At 46.2% G+C, this 2,772-nt stretch overlaps 1 protein-coding gene across 1 annotated transcript; it reads right to left on the bottom strand.

Annotated features, from left to right (window-relative positions):
• Positions 1-876: 876 nt before the first annotated feature.
• On the bottom strand, positions 877-2,673 carry LOC135714897 (uncharacterized). The gene has a single exon (XM_065238309.1). It carries the CDS (start codon positions 2,671-2,673, stop codon positions 877-879), a length of 1,797 nt encoding a protein of 598 aa, XP_065094381.1.
• Positions 2,674-2,772: the final 99 nt, after the last annotated feature.

The following is a 2,772-nucleotide window of genomic DNA, read 5'->3' as shown; positions in this document are numbered from 1 at the left end:
GATCATTACATTTCATCTCTTTCACTTCTGCTTCTCAATTAATTTCACTTTTACTTCTTCTATCTTTTCTTCATCTTCTTTCTTCATCATCTTGTTCGTAACCTTCGTCCGTTTCTTGTTATTCGCCATCATGATATTTTGTTGACGGGTCTCCTTCATCTTGTTGAATCGGCTGCGGCATCTTCCCATATCTGATCATGTGTTGCTTGTTGGTATTTTTCTTCGTTCACTTTTAATCTATCTTCTTCTTTCTTCTCACCATACTTCAAATTATTTTCTTAGCTTCTTCATCATCTTCTTTCTTCATCCTTCTTTATTTCTATTGCTTTGATTTACTCTTCCACGTCTTCACGATTTCTCCAATCTTACATCAGTGTCGTCTTCTTCATTTCGCTATTTTCCGCTTTATCTTTTTGATCTTCTTCGTATTTATCCGTTTCATTTTACGTTTCGCCTTTACTTCTTCATTAAATTTTTGTTGATCTTCTTATTCTTCTTCTTCCATCCCCTATCCGCTTTGAATTCTTAATGACTTTCACCTTCTTTACATGACCGTATCAATTTGGTCCAGCTCAGTTCATTTTCTTTGATCTTCATCCAGTTACATATTTGCCTTCATCATATTCTTCCTTCCTTCCTTGCTCAGTTAACTGTTTCACCTTCTTGCCTCTACACCGGGTTTCGGCTGCTCCATCTTCTTCACATTCTTCCTTCCTTCCTTGCTTCGTTAACTGCTTCACCTTCTTGCCGCTACACTGGGCTTCGGCTGCTCCATCTTCTTCACATTCTTCCTTCCTTTCTTGCTCCGTTATCTGCTTAATCTTCATTGCCATTACACCGGGTTTCGGCTGTTCCTTCTTCTTTTCTCTACATCCTTCAAATTTTTCGGTACAGTCCAGTTTGCCGAAGAAAATTCAGCATATTTGTGGTTTGCTCCTCAGAGTTTCCTAGCGCATCTCGTAAGCTTGTTGTGTCAATGTTGTTCTCTTGTCGTTGTCTTTCATAGTTTTTGCACTGCAAAATCACGTGTCGCACGTCTAAAACCGTTCCACAACAACTGGGCGGGGCTTCTTTCTTCAACAAGTACGTATGGGTTAGCCGCGTGTGACCAATTCTTAGTCGTGTTAGCACACGCTGGTCGAAAGTGCTTCCCCGTTCCGTCCACTTGTGCGTGTTGTCGTCTTTGACTTCTCTTAGTTTGGAGTCTCTGGTCGCGAACCATTGGTCGTTCCATCGTTGGCGAATGTTTTGTATCACCATTCTCAGCGCATCATCGCCTGGGACTGGTACATCAATGGGAGGTTGTGTTCTCGCCATGTTTGCTAACCGATCAGCTTCGTTGTTTCCGTGGATGCCGGCGTGTCCAGGTATCCAGCAGAAACGGACGGATTTGTTTCGTGATATTTGCTCCACTTCCTGAATCCACGGGTGCTTAGATGTTCCAGCTTCTAAGGCTTGGAGACAACTAGCAGAGTCCGTAAGAATGATCAATTCGTTCGAAATATTCGGAATAGAAACAGCCATCTTAATGGCGTACGCCTCCGCAGAAAAAACGCTACATTCCTTTGGGAGGCTGTACTTTCCCGCTAAACCATTGTTATGGAATGCGGCACCTACAGTGTTTTCGTGTTTGGATCCATCGGTGTAGACGACGGTTGATCGGTGGAAGCGGGTCGACAGCAGTTGTTGCACTACCGGGCGGACTTTCTCTGGAGGATCGCCGGCTCGTATGCATTTTTTGACGTCCCACAGGATTGAAGGTTTTCGTGTGTGCCACGGACGATCGGTCTGCCGTACAAGTTGACCGACAGCGGGGAGCGCTGAGTTTGTCAGCTCATTGAGGCGATTCGATGCTCGTCGAATGAGAGGGAGGCTGTTGTTGTTCTGATTCTTTGCTAGTATCCGAATTGCAATTCGCGCGATGGATTGTGCTGCTAGCAGTTCGAACGGTAAGGTGCCCGCTTCAGCCATGATCGATTGTATCGGGCTAGTGACGAAGGCTCCGGAAGCAAACCGTACCATTTTATGGTAGGCTGGAGCGAGATTCTGCAGCGTTACTGGTCCTCCTCGGCTAACTATTCCAATACCGTACATCAGTTTCGCGGTTACTAGGGCCGATCCCACCTGCAGTAACGATTTTCGATCGCCACGTGGAAGTTTGGCACCGATCATCTGAAGGATTCGTAACCGAGGTTCGCACGCTTTCTTCACCATTTGACAGTGAGGTTTGAAACTCAGAGTTCGGTCAAGGGTTACACCCAGGACTCTCAAACGGTTTGTCTTCGGGATGGATACTCGGTCTATCACGATGTTACGTTCAGGTTCTCGACGTGCATTCGGACTGCAATAAAAGGTGTACGACTTTGAAGCTGATATGCTGAATCCAACGCTTTTCGTCCACTTGTCAACAGCTTTGACGGCGGCTTGTAGTTTGCGATGTAGTCCTTCACTTTTTGCCCCTCGTACGACGAGGAGAATGTCGTCCGCGTACAGAAGAGTGTCGACTCCTCTCGGTATCACCCGGAAGATAGGCTGCATTGCGACGAGAAACAGCGTCACTGATAGAACGGAACCCTGTGGTACTCCATTTTCCAGCTGGTGTTTGCGAGACATATGTCCTCCTACGGACACCTGGAATGTCCTTTCCGAAAGGAAGCTTTGCAGCATGTTCATCATCCGCCCACGTAATCGCCATGATTTTAGTGTCCGTAGAACACCGTGTCGCCAGGTGGTATCGTATGCTTTCGACAGGTCCAAGGAAGCTATCAGGCA

This window comes from Ochlerotatus camptorhynchus, unplaced genomic scaffold (assembly GCF_037179485.1).
Source record: "Ochlerotatus camptorhynchus isolate MF236.1 unplaced genomic scaffold, CSIRO-AGI_Acam_v1.1 ptg000759l, whole genome shotgun sequence".
NCBI lineage: Eukaryota > Metazoa > Arthropoda > Insecta > Diptera > Culicidae > Ochlerotatus > Ochlerotatus camptorhynchus.
Note: the sequence above shows the minus strand (reverse complement) of the source record. Positions and strands in the feature narration are given on the sequence as shown.

What these genes read in the sequence shown, in the direction of transcription:
- LOC135714897 (XM_065238309.1), bottom strand. Translation starts at nt 2,673, where the DNA reads ATGAACATGCTGCAAAGCTTCCTTTCGGAAAGGACATTCCAGGTGTCC.